General features: G+C 42.5%; 1 protein-coding gene across 1 annotated transcript in view; it reads right to left on the bottom strand.

Annotated features, from left to right (window-relative positions):
• The window catches only part of Ryr3 (ryanodine receptor 3), a 524,632-nt gene that overhangs the window by 77,340 nt on the left and 425,750 nt on the right, over positions 1-21,542 (bottom strand). Inside the window, exons 62-66 of the mRNA XM_075961717.1 lie at positions 21,175-21,235; positions 17,704-17,942; positions 16,261-16,342; positions 5,527-5,657; positions 17-337 (exon numbers count right to left, since the gene is read on the bottom strand). Coding sequence (XP_075817832.1) covers positions 17-337; positions 5,527-5,657; positions 16,261-16,342; positions 17,704-17,942; positions 21,175-21,235 — 834 coding nt within the window. The remainder of the gene's footprint in view (positions 1-16; positions 338-5,526; positions 5,658-16,260; positions 16,343-17,703; positions 17,943-21,174; positions 21,236-21,542) is intronic.

The raw sequence follows: 21,542 nt of genomic DNA on the forward strand, positions 1-21,542 counted from the left end.
GAAAGGGTGTGGGTACCTGCGATGCGCTTCATCCAGGAGGCCTCATCAATGCCCAGGTTGTTGTTGATGATTTTCAGGATGTTGCCCAGGATGAGGCTGAGGTGTTCCGATGTGACCTTGGTGCAGCAGGGCCCTGTGCTGGGCGGCAGGTTCTCGGGCCCCCGCTCCCACCAGAAAGACAGGTAGTTGCAGAGCATAGGCAAGATCACTTCAATGACATGGGGCATCTCCATGTACCGGGCGCCTGACTCGGCCAAGCTACTGATTTCCTTCATCAGGCCTTCCAGCTGGGGGACGTCAGGACACATCTCTTCCACCTTGTCTGGCATCCCCAGAACTGACCAAGAGAGTACAGGAAGAAGAAAGGCATGGTGATTCGAAGGCACAGTGATGGGGCATACCCTTCTTCTAGCCTTTAGATATAAATCTCCACTGCAGAACCTTAAAGGAATGAGTTTGGATCAAAGCAGCCTCAGGACTCAAGGTGTGTAGGTGTGTGTGTGTGTGTGTGTGTGTGTGTGTGTGTGTGTGTGTGTGTGCAGACTTGTAGTTTCCAGGGGCATTTTCTTAAATGTCATGCTGAAGTCAGAAACTCATAGCTAAACAACCACCATGGAGGCAATGCTGAGGATAGAGCATAAGACAACTTGGTGACACACAGATTCTTGGCTATTCCCCCCTGGCTTGCCTGTTGGACCTTGGTGTGACCACTGCAGAAAAGGTAGCATCAGGGGTAAAACAACTCCTCAACATTCAGGAGTCGAATTATCGCTTGCTCACCCGGATCATTTCCCCTCTGCTGTAAAGGGAGAGGCAAGCATTCCATCAAGCACTCCCGTAGCAGGACCGGAGATTCTAATACTTAGCATCTAGTTGAAAATACACCGAGGGAAAAAAAAATCATGGATTGATTTTTCTGCCTTTACAACAGAAATGATCAATAACCTCGGGCGACTTAATTGACTTTCTGTCAGTCATTCACTTTGTTGTTGAAGAAAGCATATTTGCAGGGACCAGTGAGTTAATCCGCTCTTCTCCATTCCGCATGAGGGCAGTTCACTGGAGAAGGGCAGCCAGGATGAAATGAAACTAGAATTCAACATTACAGCAGAGAGGATTAGGAGATTATTAAAAAAAAAGTAGAAACAACAACAATAAAAGAGGATTATTTGTCCTGTTCCCTTTAAAATAAGGAATACTTTCCCCTGAAAAATAGGGGGAAGATAGTAACTGTCTTGAGGTTCTTGACAGAGCCCTGATAACAGACAGACAGACCATTGGTCCAGAAGAGAAGACTCAGGAATAAACTCATGCAGTTTCAGGCACCTACATTTCTACAAAGGTGTCAAAAAACACACTGGAAAAAAGGCAGCCTCTTTAACAAGTGGTGCTGGGGGAGAAAAACTCGTTTTCCACATGTAGAAGAATGAAAGTAAATTTGTAGCAGTGATTTCAATGAGAAATATCCCCTGCAGGCTTATGCTGGGTCCCTCACTGGTGGTGCTGTTTGGGAAGGTTATGAAACCTTCAGGAGGTGGAGTCTTGCTGACGAAATATGTCACTGAAGGCGGGATTTGATGGTTTATAGACTCATTTCACTTCCTTCTTGCTCTCTCAGCTTCTTTTATGCAAATAAAATTTGATCAGCAGCTTCCTTCTCCTACCGACAGGCCATGTTTCCCCTGCTATTATGGCTCCTAGCCTTCTGCAGCCATAATAAAAATAAACAATCTACATGTTGTTTTTGGTCATGAGAAGCAACCAATACAAACTCTGTAATCCCTGTAGAAAAGTCAGTTCACAATGGATTGAAAGCCATAATGCCACCGATAGACTATTGCAATGCTGGCTGTTGGGAGAGGATGAACCTGTCTTGTACTTTGCAGCAGAAAGCATAGACAACAAACTGGGATTCCTGGGACGCCGACATAAACAGGGTAATTTTACATATAAACCTTCAGAGTAAAGAGTTAAGTGCTAAGAAGTCAAACGTTTCATTGGGAGCTCCACATACGGAACAATGCCAGCTATTACAGAGGCAACTGACACACTTACTTGCTGTCACGGTTATACATGAGAAAGCTTCGTGTGTTGTATTTAAAAGCCATATTGATACTACATTAACATAGATACTTCTTTCTCTCACCTAAGAAGAACAAGGAGTTGTGCATACAAATAAAGAAAGTCTTCCTTTAACTAATTGCTTTCTTTAATTAATCTGGTCATGATGACTTGGGTTAGTGACCTTTCTCCTCCAATCTTTGGGATTAACAGTTGATGCATTGGAGTCATGAGAATGACTTTTAGAAATTATTTATATGTACAATAATTGGTCCTTGAATGGAACCAACATTTGTGATTCAGAAGGTATTTTGGGTTCCAAATGCCACACGATAAACTCAGTGAACTCTGATGAATTAGCTACAGGAAGTCAGCCTCAAATGAGTCCTGTTAGCAGTAGAGACAGAGTGTTGGTAAAGTCATTAGAACACACAGCTCTTGTAGTTTTTAGATAATGTCTCTCATGGTGAGATGCAGGACTCCAGGCCCTACTCTAGGCCTACTGAGTTAGAAATACCAGTGACAGTGGTGATCTTCATCACAGTGATTCTGAAGCCACACTGGGTAAGAGTCTAAAGTACTCTCATGTTCTCCAAGCAGCCCTTCACCCAAAGAGCTCTGCCCCTTTGCAAGACAGGCTGACGGCTGACACTGGAACTGGACCTATTTTCTCTGTGGATGGTTATTCCAACAGGGTGTGGAAGGTAAACAAGGTGGCTGGGGACAGGATGTTTCTGCCAACCCAATACTCTGATTAATAGGCTACGTTCATGTGACTAAGGATTTCTGCTATTTGGAATAAGTGTCATAAAATACTATTAAACTTTTTGTTAATGCATATCTTAACTTTGGATTAGAAAATGCTATAAGTTCTTAGAGTTCTGAGGCTTTTAATATAATTAACTCCACTGGCACAACACCAACCATCAATTAATAGAGATGTCCAGTTGACAAGAGGTTTGATACTGTAAATCAGTTCATTCATTTTAAAAACATGCCATCATTTATCACCTTCAACATCCTTTCCTCTCCGTTGTTCCTTAGGCCACCCATTTTGTAATGAATGACATCTACTGTCTTAGGGTCCATTAAGCTATCAGTCATTCTCCAGCTAATCCTATGTATCCCCAAATACATATTGATGCACATATAATTTTTAAAAGAGGCACATGCACACTCAGCATTTACTTTTTGCTTATTTAGGCCAATTGTGAAAAGCAGGGGACTTGGGTGTCAAGTCTCAATAATATGTTACCGGTGAAAGATATTAGGTTCAAGGGATCTCCCAATCCCTCTAAAAGGATTAATTCCACAATGACAGTCTGGGATTAACTCAGGCTGCACATGTTTACATGTAGCATTCCTCAGAAACCTGTGGAATAGGTTTCTGTCTGCCAGAAAGACACCCTTTCCTTATCTCTGCTGGCCTCTGGCGAATGGGGCATCTGGTTCTCTACTGGTGAATACTCATGACCTATGTCAAAGCCCATGCTAACCTCCAGTCTCCACTGCTATCCCAGTTCAGGAAAATTATTAGCGGTCTTACCTAAACTGTTCTGGGGACCCTTTCTTGGGGCAGGATGTTCTTAGTACGTGAAATAAGAAGCAGGGGGGAATAAAGCTTCGGTCTAGGTTAAAAGGACAGTGTGAGAAGGTGTGCCTAGGACCTCAGGACAGTTAGATAAATAACGCTTGAAAATGAAAGGAACTGATGTAGAGTGGAGCCATTCATTTGTAATGTGTATCCATAATTTAAGAAACTCAAGATGGCATGGATTCTAATTTAAAATGGTTTACTATGATCTTTACATCTCTAAATACTGACTCGGTCTATAATTTGGCAGTTTGGGCTTCAGATTTCATCAAGACAACATAGTTCTATTGGAACTCAAGATTTATTAAAAGTATCCAGGGAAGATTTTTATTTTAGCCTGTTGTCTCGTGACAGGGCAAGACAGTACGGAGCTTCCTCCATCTTGTATTCTTGCTGAGGCCATTTTAGGTTTAACTAGGATCTGGTCGTCTTGGTGGAGAATCCTATGGAAAATTATTCAACTCTATTGTAGGAACCTGATGTCAAGATGCCACAGCTAACTTATTTTCTACTAAACTGCCTGCTTATGCAAACCTCCTCATCCAGCTAATCACTTATTTTGTCTTCTGTTCAACTGCTAGCTTGCACAAAAACTCTCCCTGCAAGCAAGATGCCAGGCTGTGGTTTTGCCTTTTATAACCTTTACCTTAAATACTTGGCACTAGACTTGGGTCCTGATTATCTATGTGCAGTACTAGCTGGCTGAAATAAAGATTTTTAATTGGCTGTAAACTGTGTCTGAGTGGTCATCTCTGGTGGGCTCCCCATAACAATATTTATCTAGTATCACTCTGAACCCAAATAGGATTCTTTTCACTCTCCAGAAAGTGGATTACAACTTGATGTGAATTTTAGCTTTAATGATTATTGGTTGTTTTCTAATAAATCTTTATTTATAAAAATAGGCTGTGGGTCATATTTGTCTTATGCACATGAATTACTAGTCTCTGTTATAGAACCTACTGCATGCCAATGCTCCTGTTAACAAAGCTTCTTCTTGTATGACTACAATTCCTTCTGGCACTATTCAATGTCTTCTTTTCCATGATGATAGAGAGTATGCGCACAGTGTCCTTTGAGGCATAGCCTTCTCTTGAAGAGCATACTTAGGGTATTAGTATGCCTTTGCCTTGTTGTGATATCACTCTGAAAAAAGTGACTACTAAAAGGTTGTCATATCCCCAGGAACAAACCAGAAATGGAGACCTGGGGCAGACAGAAGACCACAAAGTCTTGAGATGGCAGGATAGTAGAATCTAACTAGACTGTCTCCTCATTGTATTAAAAAGTTATCAAAAGTCTAATGATCAAAAAAGTCTCACTCAAGCTCATCTCTCCAACAAAACAGAGAATTTTTGCTGAGGAGGGAAGACCTCCTCTGAATGCGAGCAGCACCATTCTGTGGGCTGGGATTTCAGAGGGAATAAAAAGGAGAAAATGAGCTGGGTGGCAGCGGCACATGCCTTTAATCCCAGCACTTGGGAGGCAGAGGCAGGCGGATCTCTGTGAGTTTGAGGCCAGCCTGATCTACAGCGTGAGTTCTAGGACAGGCAGGACTACAGAGAGACCCTGTCTGGAAAAACAACAGAGGACAAAGTGCATGAAGAATCGACATTTCTCCTTTTTCTCACTGTAAACACAACATGACTAGCTGCCTCATGCTTTTTCCTCCTGCCTTCTCTGCCTTGAAGGACTGACTGTATTCCTTAAACCCACAAGCCAAAATAAAATTTCTTTCCTTTAGGCGTTTTATCTGGTGCAAGAAAAATAGCTAATAACACACTGTGTAAAACACCACACCACAGGACTGCTGTTCCATCCCCACCACCTTCCTGGCTAGTCCCTGGTGATCTCTGTGAGAAGATACTTACTAGACCGCTCCCTAGGAGTCTTGGTGTTGAAGACTGAGAGGGGATTATAGCGGTTAAGGTTGGGCTCCAGGAATGCCACTGGGATGGCAGCCGCCAGGGAAGCCAGACATTCTCCAAGAGCGGGACGTTGCCTGGAGACAAAGAAGTCCATTTAGAAGTGATTCCGTCTGGATGCGATTACACACACCAGTTAGGTCCCTTACTCAGGCTGTCTCACACTATCCTGTTTTAATGCCCTGGACATCCTGGGGTACAGTAAAGTTGTACGTACTTTCTCTCCCCCATCTTTTTCCAGGTATTAAGGGTGAGCTCACTGTTTTGAACCTAGTTTGTGGCTAAGAGGATATAATCATATACTGTAGGTGTTATTATAGGATGATCATGAAAATAACAACCTACTGGAAGTCAATTGGTCTAGGAACCAAGAGTCAATGCCATACTGCTGAAACATCTGTGGAGCAGGTTGTCAGCTGTAGGATTCCCTTCAGTTCCCAACCAGTACTCAACAAAGACCATGTGTTAGTTACCCCTCACTGTGACAAGAACCAACAATTGTAACAACACCAAGTGGCTGGAACATCAAAAGCATAGATTCTCTGAAACTAGATAAGGATTTGTAGAGGTGGTAGCATTTTTTTTTATGGAAGAGTAAGTTATGTTGGCCATAATCTTTGTCTACTAGGTGGTGAAAGTCCTTTCTCACTGATATAGACCAAAGGTTGAACATGTATTTTATACAGGAGTCTGGCGCAACACAATTCAAAAGTTAGATCTTTACAAACTAATTGTAAGGATTAGCTTCATTCTGCAGCTTTGCTAGAGAGATGCTTTTGAGTTGAGCTTTAAAAAATGTAATCCTAACTGTTTCTGAATTTGATGACTGGATAAGAGCATTGGAGCAGACTTAGGATCTGCGGGGCAGCCCGAGGGAGGACAGAATGGCTCTGCTTGAGATGGATAACTAAGGGGCTGACCAGAAGGGGTGGGGGGTGGGGAAAGAGGGTGGCTGAGTCAGCTTAAAGTTTTAGTTTATTGGAGAAACCCACTCAGGCCTCACTCAATTACCAAACTGACTTAAAAAGTGACCTTTTAAACTATTCTAAAGGACAACTAAAAGATGCAATTTTTATCCCTTATCGTCTTAAGTGTGGCTTTTAAGAGACAGACCTCTTATTCTCTATGAAGGATGCAAGAAGACAACCTTCAAATCATCCCAGAAGGACAGGTCCTTAGTCAGACTATCACCTCCTAGCTGATGCACATCTTTGTCCTCCGGGGATAGGTTTGGCTGTCAGAATCCTTCTATCTCTGTCCCCTGATCCGGTAGGTTTCACAGGCAGAGCAGTATCGTAGGGCCAAACCAAGACTCTGTGCCTGTGTACCAATATGGCCAGAGTCTCCTCTGGAGCTGTGCCCGCGGGAGGAGGGAGAGGTGTATAAATTGCTGACACCAAGGCCCACTTCTGAGGACTCTCTCGCCAGGCCTGTCTCCCTCAACCGTCCTTCTCATCACCCCATCTTTCTTATTTGCCTTTTTGGCCAAGTTCAAGGTGACAGACCATCTGAAGAGAAGAGTAACACTTTAACTTCAGATCTGAAATAGCCAGGATCCTCAGCGACCAGAGAACAGGGAGGTAAACCGGGGTAAGGGTCCACAAAGGGTCACAGTGTGTACCAGTGAAGTAGTCAATAAGAAGTTGTGTAATGTCTCTTCTGTATTGCTTTTAGAGAAGCGAATGAGAAGGAGTGATGGGGAAAGGGATGTTACAGGGGGAAGCACCGGTGGAAGAGAATCTGGGAGACACTCAGTGATGTGGGAGGTGATATATGCTGCGAATATGTCTTATTGCCATTGGTTAATAAAGAAGCTGCTTTCGGTTAATGGAGTAACAGAGCAAAACCAGACTGAAAGAGATATAGAGAGAGCAGGCAGAGCCAGAGAGAAGCCATCCATGGAGCCACCATGGGAGACAGATGCCTCTGCCGGAGCCCCCTGCTGGTAGGCCATGACCTTGTGGTGATGCACAGATTAATGGAAATGGGGTAGTTTAAGACATAAGAGCTAGCTAGAAATACGCTTTAGCTATTGGCCAAAGAGTATTGCAAATAATAAAGCTTCTGAGTGATTGTTTCAGGTCTAAGTGGCAGGGAATGAATGAGCAACCTCCACCAGCAACTCAGGTATGAAAGGATCAGGTGCCATCCCAAGTCTGAGGGTAAATTTCAGCTGGCACTGGGAAGTGGTGCCAAGCTGATGGCTTCTCCACTTGCTCTGTGTTTTTACTGAAGTTGGAAGCTCTGAGCTCATGACTGAGGGTGTTTGGAAAGTTAGGCAGCTATAAAGGCTGTGGTGAGAAACCTTGTGGTGAGAAAAGAGTTGAGAAGTCCCAGCTGTGCAGGGCTGCAGTGACAGGGACGTGGCCCTGTCCTCTCTGATATTAATTACCGAACAATCTGACTCACACCAACATCTCATCAGGGCTTTCTCTAGTCAGGGGCACATGCAGATGCTAATTAGCTGCTCAGCCAAGAGAGATAAACAACGGCTCTCCTGGCCCAGCTGCTGTGAACACAGAAAAAACCAGAAGCCTGACAATTAATACTTCTGTCTGTGAAATGCCAGAGGGACCTGGGGCCTCCAGGTCCCTCCAGGTCACTCCATCACTCTGGAATGATGGAGCTAGACATAGGCTTCTTCAGTCATTAGTGCCCCCAGGGGGCAATGTAGGTGTGGGCAAAGCTTCTAGGCAGGGCATGGGCTGTATGGTTAGCTCCATGGCAACCAAAAAAAAAAAAAAAAGGACTTGGAGTTTATCATTGGAAACTGTTTTTCATTAAAATTTACTGCCAAGTAGAGTACTTGTCACAAGATGGTTAAGTCGAAGGTGACTGATTGGAAAGATTTCAATATGTATTTCAGTATATTACTTCCCAATTTCCCAACTATGAGGATTTCTTTGCCAGTATCTTAATTTTGTTTACAGGATGCAGGAACAGCGAGTCTCTCAACTGCCTATTGTCAGGAATGCAAAGGCAAAGAAATTACAGTATCTTAATAATACTGTGGTGTTTTGAGTGAAATAGCCCCCATAGGCTCGTAGGGAGTGGCACTATTAGGAGGTGTGGCCTTGTTGGGAAAGGTGTGGTCTTGCTGTAGAAAGTATGTTACTTGGAGTGGGCTTTTGAGTTTCAGAAGCCTGAGGCAGCTACTTCTCCAGCATGTCTACTTTTATGCAGCCATGCTTCCTGCCATGATGACAATGGATTAAACCTCGGAACTGTAAGTCAGACCCAACTAAGTGATTTCCTTTATAAGAGTTGCCATGGTCATGGTGTCTCTTGGCAGTGGTAGAAACCCTAAGACAAATACCTTATACACATATACTCTTCACCGTGTATACTCCCAATGATACCGTGGAAAGGAAGCAGCGTGTAGCAGAGTAGTAAACACAGCAGAGGCAGAGAAGATAGAGCAGAGATGTGAACATAGTCTTAAATGGTAATATTAGTAAACTTAGTGCTTTAGATATGTGTGATGTCCAATTAGAAATGATTGGTCAGTGGAAGCCAGAAGGGTGGATGGAACAAGTGTTTAAAATGTAAAGGGCGGCGGGGGGGGGGAGGATACAGTTTCTATTCAAAATAAAACTGAGATTGAAGAGTAATGAAATGAAGTACCAAACTTGATTTTCTGGAAAGTCTTCCCTGAAACCTTTAAATCCTTTGAAAAAAAAAACTTTATATTAGAGAACTCAAGAATTTTGCATGATCAAATAAACAAAGCCCTTACCCTTTAAAACCTGGTATCCAAAAACCTCACAGATCAACATAACTCTCTAGATTACTTTAACTTGATAGTACTCCAAAAGAACTTCTTCACTCTGCCTTGCTGATCCTTTCTTTTCACAGCCAATCCCACAAGGCACAGGCCAGGTACAGCAGGGCTGAACACTTAGGGATTCCTCTGCAAAGTGACAGACGCTCTTTTGTCAAGAAAAGCTTAGTTAGAGGCTGTCAGTCCGAAGGAAATGCCTGGGGGCTAGACAAAAGCCAGCACTCCATAGGAACAGGGAGGCTGCTCCCACTCTACCAGAAAGAGCCTGACAGAAGACTCTCTGTGGCCTTCAGGCTCCCTCAGTATCACAAGTACCCTTACGCATTTCAAACTCCAGGCCATTATCCTGACTTCTTTTAGCTCCTCTCACCTCCTCCCCTACCCTAAACTCATGGGCTTCCCTCTGTGCCACTACTTTCTCCTTATAACCCTGCTATTTTGGCTCTGCTCTCTCTGTTGCCCACACTCTCTTCGTGTACCTCTCTTACTCTCTCTCTTTTTGTGTCTATCTCTCTGTCTTTGTGTTTTTCTCCTGCTTCTCTCATGGCCAGGTCCATTCTGCTGGCCAAGATCAGTCTACTACTTTATCCTCTCTGGACTCTTCTAGATGAAAAACCATCCCCTTACCCATACCATGGAGCAATTATGACATCAGTTTACACAAAGGTAGTAGAAAAATGCTGTTTTTTTTTACATGTTCTTCATAAAACTCAACATTTAGGAAAGAAATTGAGAAGAAGTCTGGATCTATGCTGAAATTATAATATGTATTATAACCCCAAACCATAAAGTAACAACCAAATCAAGTGAGGGTGCAGAAATTAAAACATACTTGCTGTGGGACAATGGCCTGTACCCTGGCACTTGTATTTTAAATAAAAGTTGATTGGCCAGTAGCCAGGCAGGAAGTATAGGTAGGGTGACCAGGACAGAAGTAGAGGCAAGGCAGGGAGAATTCTGGGAAGAGGGAAGTTTCAGTTAATAGTCATCACCCAGATGCAAAGGAAGCCAGACACAGAGCAAGCAAGATGTGACTGCCTTGCCAAAAAAGGTACCAAGCCATGTGGCTAACACAGACAAGTAATATGGGCTAATATAAGTTATAAGAGTTAATAAGAAACCAGAGATACTAGGCCAATCAGTTTATAATTAATGTAGACCTCTGTGTGATTTCTTTGGGACTTAACAACTGTGGAACCAGGCAGGGCAGAAACCTCAGTCAACACATACTCTCCAGATGTGGCCTCAGAGATGACACAGTTAAGAGCTCTGACTGTTCTTTGAGAAGACCTGGGTTTGGTTCTCAGCACATACATGGCAGCTGGTAATCATTTGTAGCTTCAGTTCTAGGGCACCTGACATCTTCTTCTGACCTCCTGTGGTACTGGGCATGCATGCGGGACACAGACAACACTCATTTATATGAAACAAATAAATGAATTTTAAAAATCAACAATAAAAATAAAACTCCCAAACCCATACTTTCTAGAAATAGAAGAACATGAGGAAGTCTTTGGAGAAACACAGGAGTTAAAAATTGCTTGAAGTGGTGAGCATTTGGGGTATGTGAAGGCCATGAAGACCTGGTGGACAATGTGTGCATGGGAGCTTCCATCTTGCAGAATAAGAGATGGGGCTGAGAATGGTATGTGCCCGCCATTCCTGTCATCTGTACTCCCACCCTGGAGAAACTGGAGGAGTTTCAGTGGCATAGAAGGATGAGAAGGAACTTGTCTTCTAGCTGCAGGCCTAAGCTCTCCAGAGGATGAGCATGCATTAAATCTCTCAGAAAAACCCCTGACTTTAGTGTACAGAGTTTCACCCACTTCTCACCGGGTTTAGTCATTTACTGGTTAGGGGTGGACGTCAGAGCCCAGGAAGGGTGTCAGCCCTGTACCAGGCTTTGCAGCTTTGAAGCTGCCTCATGTTTCTTTCCAGTTCACTCTCCTTTATTTTGACACACACACACACACACACACACACACACACACACACACACACACACACACATCTCTTCTTGAGTTAGTAATATTCCTAGCAGCCAGAGCAAGAAAAAAAATTAACATAAACAAAAATTTATTTAGATAAACTCCCAGAATATATATTCTCTATACACTCACAGAAAACAAAGAAAATTGAAAAGAAAAACACAGATGAAGTTTTAGAAAAAAATCATACAACTGCAAAACAGAAAAGAATAAACAGCTAGAAGTTTCTAGAAAAAAACCAGGTGCAATAGGTTAAAAAACAATCCAAACTTACACAGAATTACTCTCCCAGAACAGAAGATAGAAAAAACACACATTGACTATGCTGCAATTTAGATTTGGAATGTTCTCAGAAGGTTCATGAATTAGAGGCTCAGGCCTTACCTACTGGGAGGTAGGGCCACAATCATCATCAAAGTTCATCCAGCAACTGATGAGAGTAGATGCAGAGACCCATAGCCAAACATTATGTGGGGCTCAGGGAACCCCACAGAAGAGGGGGAGGAAGGATTGTAGTAGCCAGAGGAGTCAGGGACAATGGAAGAACACAGCTCACAGAATCAGCTTATCAGGGCTCATAGAGACTGAAGCCACAAGTCATGAAGCCTGTATGGGTCTGAGCTTGCTCTTTGGTATATATGTTAGGGTTGTGTAGCTTGATGTTTTTGTGGGACTCTTAACAGTAGGAGTGGGGGTTGTCTATGACTCCTTTGCCACTCTTGAGACCTGTTTCCCCCTACTGGGTTGCCACATCCAGCCTTGATAAGAGGGTCTGCACCTAGTCTTATTGTAAATTGTTATACTGTGTTCAGTTGATATCCCAGAGGCTTTCTCTTTTTTGAAGGAAAACAGGAGGACTGGATCTGGGAAAGAGGGGGATTGAAGGAGTACTTGGAGGAGAGGAGGGAGGGAAAACTGTGGTCAGGATGCATTGTATGAGAGAAGAACAAATAATAATAATAATAAAATTATAATAATAATAATGGGCCAAAGGGAGGATTTAAGTCATTGGGGCTGTACCCTTGAGTGGGATTGTGGCTCCTTGCCATGCTTAATTAATACTGCTTTACCAATTGTCAAAATAATGGGACCAATCAACTGTGGGCTAAAATCAACACAACTCTGAGGTAGTTAAGGTATTTATCTCTGGAATTATATTATGTAACAGAAAGCTAACACAAATCACAAAAAAGAAATAATTTCCCAAATAAAGTAAAATTTCCTGAAATGAAGAGTAATGTGAAGAGGGTTAAATAGAATGGCTGGTCCTGGGATGCCCCATGGGGAAGTGAATGAGTTTTAACTCTAACGACTCCTATGGACGACCAGTGTTTTCCTGTCTTCTGTAAAGTCATGTGTGAGTGCACTTGTCTTCTACATGCATTTGAGAGAAAATGATGATGGCAAAGGCTGTATGCCCCGGAATGGATGTTATAAAGTATACGGAGACTCCAGAACACTGCAGGGTTCTTACAGAAGTGGCTATCCCGTGATGACTCCAGATTGTCAAAAGATAAATCTAAATTCAAGAAAATTAAAAACTGGGAATTGGTTAAAAAAATGTGGATGATGTGCTAATAACCTAGGTTCAGATTAAAGTGAACAGGTCCGGGAATGTTAGCATTAGAAAAAAAACCCCATAAATACTACAATGAATTTTATAGCAAAATAGGAAATGGGACAGGAAGCGGGTCAGGATTTCAGTGTCTACAACTTGATCATCTTTTAAAGTGTAAACTTAATAGATGTAGTATGCCAAATGATTACATTTTTACAAATATGAATTATAGGATAAAGAAATCAAGTTTCATCCAATATGATAAAGCTGCAAAGCTCTCTCCTTATATTATGATATCACATGTCTGAAAATATATACACAGAGAAATTATCAGACTGGTGCATACCAAACTGAGGCTAGTGGCTTTGGAAAGGGGACCTGGATGGGGTACTGCACAGGGAAAAGAACACGGCAGACTTTAACTTAACATACTTCTGTCTTTTGTTTTGTTAATTAGCATGCCGTTCACAATTAAAACTACAAAAATAGACAGACAAAACCCACTAGCTGCGCTAGCAGCACACTTCTGGGATTCTAAGTCCCTAGCTTTTCAGTGGTTGAGTCTCTTTAATCTAATCCTTGCTCGCTAGACCTGTGCAGATGTAGAATGAAAAATGCAAACGCTAACACTCCCAGTTCTGTAGTTGAGCAATAATTCTGCAATAAATGTGAATAAAGTACAAAAAGCCACGGAGGAGCAAGTCTCTCTGGTCTGACATTTCAGAACTGACCTTTGATTTACTTTTTTTTTTCAAAAGAAGAGTGTAGAAACTGTAAAAAAAATTATATAAGGTTATTTGGTGTGCATACTCTCTCTCTTTGTCTCTCTCTGTGTCTCTTTCTGTCTGTCTGTCTGTCTCTTTTTTTCCCTCTCTCTCTAATTGAGATATCTCCCCTGTGTTAATTAGGAAAATCATTTTATTGATTCTATTGGTTAAAAATACATGTTTAAAAATTTTAATTTTAGGGCTGCAGAGATGCTGAAGTACCTAAGAGCACTGGCTGTTCTTCCAGAGGACCTGGGTTTGAGTTCAGCCACCACCTGGTGGCTCACAGCATCTGTAATTCCAGTTCCAGGGATTTAATAAGCCTGGAGGTAGCAGCACACATTTAATTCCAGCATTTGGGAGGCAGAGGCAGTTGAATCAATTGAGTTGAGGCCAGCCTGGACTACAGAGTGAGTGTCTGGATAGCCAGGAGAACTACACAGAGAAACCCTGTCTGAAAACACACACACACACACACACACACACACACACACACACACACACACACACAAATATATCTCTATACTGACATATATATGTCCGTGTGTGTGTGTGTGTGTGTGTGTGTGACAAAAGTCTTTATCCATATTTTATGGAAAGCCAGGTAAATGTAAGGATATAAACACAGAGCAAATTTAAACATTAGTTTTTCAACTAAGTTCTTGAACCCCGAAAATCTTTGGGAGCTGTAGCTATGATGAAATATACTTGTTTGCAATTCATCTCTTAAACCAGATTTCAATCCACTAGTTCAGTTCTTAAGTTCTTATAGGGGACAAATTCTTTTTTTTTTTTAATTTATTTATTTATTAAAGATTTCTGTCTCTTCCCCGCCACCGCCTCCCATTTCCCTCCCCCTCCCCCAATTAAGTCTCCCCCCAGCCCGAAAAGCAATCAGGGTTCCCTGTCCTGTGGGAAGTCCAAGGAACCCCCACCTCCATCCAGGTCTAGTAAGTTGAGCATCCAAACTGCCTAGGCTCCCACAAAGCCAGTGCGTGCAGTAGGATCAGAAACCCATTGCCATTGTTCTTGAGTTCTCAGTAGTCCTCATTGTAGGGGACAAATTCTTATTTTGCTTTATTGATACAATTTTTTTTGTTTTGTTTTTTGAGACAGGGTATCTCTGTTAGCTTTGGAGCCCATCCTGGAACTCACTCTATAGACCAGGCTGGCCTTGAACTCACAGAGATCTTCCTGCCTCTGCCTCCTGAGTGCTAGGATTAAAGGTGTGCACGCACCACCACTGCCCAGCAACTTACACCATTTTGATACATGAGTTTCATTATGAAATGAGGGTCAGATTTTAGGGTCTTTGATACAAGCTTCATCCTAAGTAGATCCCAAGGAGTGTTCAGATTAAATTACTTAAAAACAGATTAAATTCTTCCAGCTTGTTTATTTGATAGGGGAAAAAGGAATCAGTCCTTCAAGAATAAAGCTAAGTCCTGAAATTTTATCATTCTGATTTTACCCCTGGATTTAAATAGAACAACACAATACAAGGCATCTGACTCTGAAAAGCCAGCGGTCTCTAAAGCTTCCACTGTCACAGGCAAATGATAGAGGCCAAATTAGAACCTAAAATCTCTACAAACAAGCCTGTTCAGATTCAAGATTATCAAATAGCTTTTCTGGTGCCGAGCTGTGCATTGTTTAAAACCGTAGCTAATCTGACAGCTGAGATCGGTAAAGGTCCACGGGTGTATCACACAGAGACTCATTAACACTAAAGCAGCTGCCTTAGCTTCCCGAGTGTCTCAGCAACTTGTGACCACAGGAACGCTGAGCGCTACTCAGAAGCCGTGATAATGAAGTAGATGCGCCTTCAACATTATTATTATTATTATTATTTCAGCTACCAGCGCATGATTTTGCAGGATTTTACACTTTCTGTAGCCATATACATTTAGTAGCTTTCTCCGCAGAAGCTGTCAATCTCGTTAACCTCATTATGTTTCTTTACATTGCTACAGAATGTGCATAACTCAGCTGTAAAGCTACCACTTCTGATCAGCGAATATTTAGATGTTGCTGGACTGAAAAACAGATGTTAAGGGCTTTAAAAAATTTAATGTAAGGGGTGGGGAAATACATTTTAATGTAATATTTTATTGATAGGAATTTTATATGTGCCTTCATCATTTATTGATAGGAAATTTATATGTGCTCTTTCTTCCCTCTAAGCCCATATGCCCCTCCTTGCCCTCTTTTAAATTTGTGGACTCTTTTTTTTATATTAATTACTGTTATGTGTGTGTGTGTTCTCAAAGATAAGTAACAATTCTCAGTTCTCAGTCTGCATAAAGGTACTCAGATATATGTTTTTAGGGCTGACCATTTGGTATTCGATAATAGGTGTGCTCTTCCCAGGGGAAGACTATCTCTCCTTTCTTATCATTCCTTAGCTGCCTATAGTTCTTTGGGTAGGGCTGAGGATTCCTGGGCCATCCTAAGTTCATATCAGCATGTTTATTGCTATCCTTGTTCAACTCATGCTTAGGCCAAAGGTAATGCCCCTTCCCCCATTATATTTTTCTGAGCCAAAATGTTTTGAGGGGAAAAAACAAGCAAGCAAAAGCTAGTTACCTTTCAACGTAGATGTTTTTCCCAGTCCCGAGGGAATAGAGGCTGCACAGAATGTGGTAGCATGAAATCTGCACGTCACCCACTGGAACAAAGAAGAGATGTCATAGCCGCATGTCAACCCCAGCTCCGTCTCCAACACACGGAAAAGCCCATGAAGAAAAATATTAGGGTAAGCATCAGTCAAGAGCAGACAATCCCTCTCTCTTTTCCCTTCCTCCCTGCCTCGGTCAACTAGTGAAATCGTCTTCAAACCGGCCACTGTTTTGCTAGTTGCTGGGAAATACTGAGAGGAAACTGTGCTCCACCACAGTTGCCCGGGTCACTTGCAGAGCTGCTGAGGAAGATCACAAAACTTCTTGGAGAAAAGAATCACTTGGCCAATGGAGCCAATGGAGCCTCCTTAAGAAGTTGCTTCTCCAATCAAGGAAGACATTATATTCAAATTTTACCAAGGGCAGTCTAGTCTTCCTTTGGACTGGAGTTTCCATGTCATGTTTGCCATTTCCTAAGAAGGTCCACACAACTGCTGCGCTTTATTCAGAAGGTGAGGGATGGAGGAAGAGAAGGAGAGAGAGTGGGGGGGAGGGATGGAGAGAGAGTGAGCTCTCAGTTTTGCTTACTTAAAAATTTCTGCTGTATTTAAAAAAAACTCACTAATTTGTACCGTGATTTTCCCTTATTTTCAAAAGGAAGGGAGTTCTGAGGGGAAGTACGAAGAATTTCATCAGCAGTGATCATGCATGCCCCCCAAACACATCTAGACCTCATTCCACGGCTTCAAAAGAACCAGAACTAATTTAATGCTGTATTTTCTGACCAAGGAACTGCCTTGTTTGCATGGGACAGACGCCTCCCTAGTGAGACTAACTGGTGGGAGAGACAGCCTGGGCTATTGACAGCTGACTCAGTTAAACTGTATGGCAGTGTTTAAGCAGGCCTCAAACTTGATGACAGAATATGAACGTGGTGGGCATGGGGGATGGGACTGGATTCACTGCTAAATACAAAGCAAAATAAAACCAATTGAAAATAGGGAAAAAAGAGATTTTAGCCTCTTTCCTTTGCTGCTGGCGACAATGAGTAAATTAAGGATTCTTTACATGGAGCACAGCGGCTGGAAGTCTGGTAGCGGAAGTCTATCTGACGCGTACTGCTCAGATAACCTTTCCAATTAAATGGGAGCACAACCGCTGGTAGTAGCTAGACGAGCAGGCTGGGAGACTGGTTCAGAGTGAAACCGGAGAAAGATGAGTATTCTGTACTCCAATTAAGGGATTCTTTTCCCCTTCCCAGAGTCTACCACTTGGCTTTCAGTTTTTAAATTTAGGTAAAGTATGGCACACCTGTCTTTCTACTCTGCCCTCAAGGTCAACGCGAGTGCGTGGGTCTCACACCTGTGCTTTCGGGGCATAGACATTGATGACAAACAGCGGTAGGACTCACAGAGTAGATCCACCCCAAACTGATGCTGAGCGATGTGCTCAAAGATGGATGTCAGGATGGGAAGCAGGGCCACTGTGGTGTAGTTAATATTCTGAGAAACACCTTTGATCTGCGTTCTGGAATGGGTAAACTTTCCCAGCTTCAGGTTTTCGGAGGTCTTCTCTAAGTCTTCTGCTGCGTTTTCAAAGAAGGAGCGCAACCCGGCTTTCACCAGCTCTGTGCCCGACTTCATGACGGTCCTGCAAGTAAGCAGCAGTCAAAGGCAGGAGCACAACCACACTGTGGACCCAACCCCCTTATGTGGTGGTGTTGTGGCGGCAAACTGGGCAGACAGTGGGTACTCTGGTCACCTTTTGAGAATGTGTCAGCTGCATCTGGAAAAGAAACCTGTTCCTTGGAGTAGTGACTGACTGTCTTGGGATCATTGTTGAACTCTCCAGGACACAGAAAGAGTGAATGAAACTGGTATTAGTTGCTTGTGAGCTAATTGCTGCAGCTGCCTAGTGTTGTGTTAGTATCTAAGGATAGGACAGGGGTGAGCCCTTTCCACGGCTCACTTGGGGTCAAGAAAGAACCTTTAGGAGTAGTATGTAGAAGCAAGGAGAACGGGGAAGAGAGGAGAGAAGCCACCTGAAGCCGTACTCCTTTTAGTTGGCATAGCAGTCCTAGAGTGCATGAGAGGAGAGATAAGGGAAAGGCAGCCCTTTATAAAGCCAGCCTAATTAGGTCACTGAGGTAAAGGACAGGGAAACAGGCCTGGAGAACAGAAGCTAAGAACGGCTGAAGTCTTCCCTCAGAACCGTATCATGAGACTTAGAATTGGAATATGACTGAGAAGCAGTGTGCAATCTTCCACATTCCAACATCCTCACAAGATGATGACAGCATCGCTTCAAGGGAAGATGCTCTTTATCTTCAAAGCTTTCTATGCAATTATCAGACATACCAGGACAGTGAAGGCCATCAGCGAGGCTTCTTCCAATCTGTATATATTTCATTTGTCAATAGGAAAGCAGGCAGGCACCAGATTTCTATTTCAGTTGTTTTTGTTTACATCCTAGTTGAACTCACATTCTTTTCTGATATATAGCCATATGGATTTCAGGTCACTTGTGTGAAAATGCACTAGCTTACTTACACTTGCTTCTAACTTTTTAAAATGGTGAAAGAACATTACTAATATACTACTATTTCACCCTGGGACTGACTGACTCTCTCTCTCTCTCTCTCTCTCTCTCTCTCTCTCTCTCTCTCTCTCTCAAAGAGGCAAAGTGGCTCAAATAGAAAGAAAGCTTTAAAACACTAGACAAAACCAAAGTAAGAGTAAAATGCTAATTTTACCAATCTATCGCTGCTCCCATCTTCCCTGTGTAGCCCAGGACGGCCTGCTGGAATTGCAGGCCTGCGTTATCCCTTCCAGCTTCTCCTCTCTTTCAGTATTTCAATGCCCTCAGTGTGTCTGAGTTTAAATTCTTCCAATATTAAGCGAAAGGCTGATATGGATGGAGTTATTGTCAAGAGAGTCTCGGATAGACAGGTACAAGGCAAGCAAATGGCACCAGTGGGTGCTGGCCATGCAGACACTCTAGTTAGACCAGACTAACCGAGCTGCTTGGGTCAGAGGCTGACCTGGACCTGGTAGGTCAGTCTTACTTCATTGTGTTCTATTTCTCTCCTTATTTGCTTATTCCACTGTATTGCCATTAGAACAAGGTGAGAGGTTCAATTAGTTTAAAATGCTTAGATACACCCCAAACTGTCTTACTCAAATATTTTTATATTTCTGAACATAATTTCTACCTTCAGTTCTTTTAGAGATATACAGTAACTCATTTGGAAAGAAAGGTGAAGCATGGTGCTGAGGAATGCCACCACCCTTGGGCATGGCTCTAGTGTGTAGTGATATATTATTTGTAGTTTGATAAATAAATCCTGACTGAAGACCAGAGGCAAATCTAAAGACACTAAAGGTCAGGCAGTGGTGACACACACCTTTAATCCCAGGATTTGGGTGACAGAGACATTGAGTTCAAGGCCACCCTGGGCTGCTCAAGACCAATGTGGAAAAAAATCCACATGGTAGTGGCTCACACCTTTAATCAAAGTCCTAGGGAGTCACAGGCCTTTAATCCCAGCACTAGAGGGAATATAAAATGGGAGGAGAGATAAGTTTTGTCTGCTTAGTTTATGGTAACCCAGCCTTGGTAGAGGTAAGACTTCTCTAGTGGCTTGGCTGCTTTGCTTTTCTGGTTTTCAGGTTGAATACCAGTTTCTATCTCTGGGTTTTTATTATTCGGGTTACACTGGAGGATGAGTGGCTCAACGGAGGTGGGCAGGATCATTTAGTGAGTCTTCTCCAGGAAGGGCTTGCAGCATCTGAAGCATTGCTGGTACACCAGCTCGAAGCTGGAGTTCAGTGCCATATTAGGGATCTTCAAGAATGAGTTATTTCTGTGGATTCATTCATTCATTAATTCCTTTTGTTATTTTTGGGACAGGGTTTCTTTCTATAACAGTCCTAGTTGTCCTGGAACTAGCTCTGTAGACCATGCTGACCTCTAACTGAGAGAGACTCTCCTGCCTCTGCCTCCTGAATGCTGGGATTAAAGGTGTGAGTCACCATTGCCCGGCAATAAGATCTTTTCTTAATGAATATGTTCAAAAGAACTCCTATTGGTTCTTTTTACTAAGCCTCTCTTTTAAAATATCATGTATGTTAATATTACCAAAATTAGGTATTATTTTTAAAATAAAATTCCTATTTATTTATTTATTTATTCTTTCTGCATCTCTTATTTTATTGAATAGGGTTTTACTATAAATCCAAGGCTGTGTTTGAACTTGGGAATTTTTGTCTCTGTCTTCTACATGCTAAGATTGCAAGTATAAATTACTTCACCAGCTAGCTGATGTATTTTGTAAATTATATTTATTCATTTATTTATGCATATGTAATTTATATATATGTACATGTGTAGGCCAGAGGACAATTTCTGGGAGTCAATTTTCTCCTTCTACCACATGGATCACAGTGAGTGAACTTGGAACATCAGAGCCTAGACTCCTCCCCTGGCTTCCTAGATGATCCTTTTGAAGTCAGATATCCCCACACTTTCCTGGCCATGTTGAACTCAAAATGATACTGATCATCTCTCATGATGATGAGGGTTTCATCACCTATCCGATATCTCTGCTGTGTGAGGGCAAGCGTGTGTGTGTGTGTGTGTGTGTGTGTGTACAATTAGGTACAAGCTGAATGTTGCAACATTATATATCTTATCTCCTGACAAATGAACTCAGTAAGAGAAGGTAAGAACTGATCAATTGTTTCAGATTTCAGATAGTCCATGACAATAGGTCTGTACTGTGGGAATGAGAAGCAGAGCGTTGATTTCTCGGGCCTGCTGTGTCTATTTTTGGGGCCAGAGAAGGATTCATAAGGAAGTACCGCAGAGAAAACATCAGACTTACCTTGTGTCAAGCGTCTGAGCTAAGATGTGAAGGCAGCTCACCATCGTAGTTGAATCACTCCCTAGAACAGAAAACATCGCCGATGACTCTCTAAACCCAGCCCGGCTTTTAAACACATCCTTCTTAGTATGCACCAGACGTAGCCCAGTATAATTAACCAGCAACACACAAGGTGCCAGGTCTGTGTTCAGGAATGAGGCATTTATCTCTAGTCTGACACAGCCTCTGCCTCATGATGGATGTCACAGGCAGAGCTGAAAACATTTATTGGTGTGGAAAATCTGAGCTGTTAAAGGGGGAGAGAGGTCATTAATCATGCTTCAGACCAATTTTCTGTGGAAAATTTAGGTGACACCTCAGTCCCAAGG

Source organism: Microtus pennsylvanicus, chromosome 2, assembly GCF_037038515.1.
Source record: "Microtus pennsylvanicus isolate mMicPen1 chromosome 2, mMicPen1.hap1, whole genome shotgun sequence".
Lineage (NCBI taxonomy): Eukaryota > Metazoa > Chordata > Mammalia > Rodentia > Cricetidae > Microtus > Microtus pennsylvanicus.